Source organism: Montipora foliosa, chromosome 6, assembly GCF_036669935.1.
Source record: "Montipora foliosa isolate CH-2021 chromosome 6, ASM3666993v2, whole genome shotgun sequence".
Lineage (NCBI taxonomy): Eukaryota > Metazoa > Cnidaria > Anthozoa > Scleractinia > Acroporidae > Montipora > Montipora foliosa.
Window position 1 is genome coordinate 73,142,559 of NC_090874.1, and position 2,856 is coordinate 73,145,414.

Below are 2,856 nucleotides of genomic sequence, written 5' to 3' on the forward strand. Positions count from 1 at the left end.
TGTACAGTTTTTATGACAATCATCCTTTTGGTATCATTTTGCAAAGCTGTTATTTAAGGACGGTGCCTATTAATTCAAAGGTATTTTTGCGCAATTTAATGAATATGCAGGAAAAGCTGATCTGAACAAGTGTTATTGAAATTCAAAAAAAAAATTGGGCTTAACCTCACATTTTTCAAAGATAATTAATCAACAATATTTGCAAAAAAAAACTTTAAAATTCAAAGCGACGTATGGCTTTCTTTTGGCAAATTGAAGCTTAATTGAGGTTCCAAATTATCTCGGAAAAATGCACGGTTACCCTTAATTTCCTTTATGGATACCAAGAGCACTTGCTAAGTTCAGATTTTCTCGCCTTGTTTTAAACCACGAAAAATATCCCAACAGATCTATTAGTAAGCATCATCCATAGGAAACTTTAATCTCGACCCCAGAGCTCTTCTCTTTTGCCCCGGCCATGATTGAAGGAGAGAAGAACTCTGGGAAACCCTGAAACAAAAAGTCTTCTCATTGGTTTTCGTGAAGAACAATGAAAAGCTTCTCTGATTCGTGCATTCATGTTAGCACGAGTAGTGAGTAGACGCCCTAAGGTTCAAGTAGCCAATTTTTGGCTATAAGAACCCCACGACGCATGTCCTCCTACATAGAGTTTTCCAGAGTTTCGGGTCATGCGCAGACATAAGATCCGAGGCTCTGGTAACGAGAATGTGGGAAACCCGAGTTAAGTATTACAATAGTAGGCACCGTCCTTAAGCAGCAAATAGCACGCATTCTTTGCTGAATTACACTTTATTCTCTAATTGCGAAAAAACTAGAATGGTTTTTAAGGCCGATGTTTTACACTTTTTGGATCCTTTTCCCTTACTTGGTCAAATGACGCCATCAAATATGACGTCATAAGTAAAAGGGATCGTTGGTATCAGAACCATTCAAGAAATTTAAACTTTGTTGGTGCTTGTACTTAGATTAAACTAACTAAAAACTGTTAGAATCAGTATTTTAGAAAAAAATTAAATGACCCCCTTAGATCCTAAGGATTAATAAAATATTTTGCTATTCGGAAACGGAACAAGACCCTCTTTACAGCCTTTCTGAAATCTCTCATTCGTATGCAATAAATAAAGGGATTAAAAGCTGAATTGCTAAACTCGGCTAAAGCTCCCCAAAACCAATGACCGTTAAGCTTCATTCTCTCGCAAGGGTCATTGTAAAAGAACTGGACAAAAGAGATAACCAAACTTGGTGTCCAACAAACCACAAACACACCCACTACTATTCCAATCGTAAACACCGCCTTTCGGTTTTTTAACCGGGCAATAGCTTCATCTCGATTTGTAACCGTTTCCCTTTTTGCAATCTTTCTGATCTGAATTTGAGCTGCCTTGAACATAAAATAATAGCATATCGAGATGACTAAGCAGGGCGAAACAACCGTTATCACCGTTGCAGCAATCCAGAGTTTTGGTAATTCGAATGGATCCTTTATGAGAAGTCGCAAAGATGCAAAAGTGATGGAGAACACCCAGATCGAGGCAATGACCATTCGCACTCGGTTCCATGTCACCTTTTCGTTGTAGCGAATGTTCGTCACAGATATGTATCGATCAAGACTAACCGCGCACAAACTGAAGGATGTTGCGACAATAGTTTGCATGGTCAGAACTTCGATGGCGGTTGAAATCAAGTTGTCACTACGCCAGATGTTCAGAATACTCTTTGAAACCCAAAGTGGATTCATGATCAAACCCACTGAGAAGTCAGCCATTCCTAGCGACGCAATAAACGCATTCGAAACAGTCCTTTGACTCGACTCAAGGCAAATGGCTGCTAAGATGAGTGCATTACCGAGAGTCGAGATCAAAGCCAATGTTGTATTTAAAGTAGCCAGGATGACTATTTCTAGGCGATTGAGTTCTCCAGAGCAATGATACGCACTTGTGGGAGTTGTAGAATTCATATCCAACAAATCATGTACGCATGTGGTTTTTTTAAGACCAAAAATCCGCCCCTGGCATTGATAAAGAGATTTTCCAGTCAAATATTCCGTCCAGTCCGCCTCTAGGCGTTGTTTACAACATAAATGTCCGTCAAGTTGCTCTCAGCCTCATAGTTCAGCTACAGCGTAACATGAGCCATCGTTTGCAAATGTTTTTAAGAAAAGTTTTTTCGCAATTTTTTATAGCTAAAAGTTATACTGCCAATTAAAAATGGGTTACGTAAAAGTGATTCATCGCCTTTTTCTTTCGTTTGTGGACTTTCTTACGATTTGAATTAATTTCACAAATTGAGTAAAAAGGTGGTTGCTTTTGGCAACATTAATTTGCTTTGAAGTTGATTCCGACTGTCATTAAGGACTTACTGGTGGTATTGTCAATACAAAGACAGATTTTCAGGAAATTCCATTCAGTTAAGCTTCGATAATGTAAATTAATTAAAACAGACTTTGTTTGGGAACCATTGAAAGTAAGCATGACTGCCGGATAGCGTCCAAACTGATAACTTCCTACACTTGAAATAGCAATGTAGCTACGACCTTTGTAAAAACTATCAATCTACTGACACTTGTAGAAGTCACTTCCTCTAATAAAGGCCTGGCCAACATTTCAACATCTTGCAACATTGTTGGGCACAACATGTTGCGTACGTTTGGCCACCCTGTTGCGATACGTTGCGTGCGTTTGGCCAGTCCATTCAACACATGTCGTTTCATCATACACCTTATTCCAAAATGGCCGCCATTTAGATATTCTTTTGTTTTTATTGAAATTAGACCTTGATGCCTCGTTCACGGCAAAATATTCGTTTGAATTTTCAGCTCAAGAACGAGGCATCAAGGGCTAATTTGAATAAAAACAA

At 38.7% G+C, this 2,856-nt stretch overlaps 1 protein-coding gene across 1 annotated transcript; it reads right to left on the bottom strand.

Moving 5' to 3' along the window:
* Positions 1–923: 923 nt before the first annotated feature.
* LOC138008384 (beta-1 adrenergic receptor-like) lies at positions 924–2,257 on the bottom strand. The gene has a single exon (XM_068855704.1). The coding sequence runs from the start codon at positions 1,955–1,957 to the stop codon at positions 1,031–1,033; it is 927 nt and encodes a 308-aa protein (XP_068711805.1). The 5' UTR covers positions 1,958–2,257; the 3' UTR covers positions 924–1,030.
* Positions 2,258–2,856: the final 599 nt, after the last annotated feature.

Bases quoted from the DNA above. Each gene is read 5' to 3' on its own strand.
- LOC138008384 (XM_068855704.1), bottom strand. From the start codon at position 1,957: ATGAATTCTACAACTCCCACAAGTGCGTATCATTGCTCTGGAGAACTC.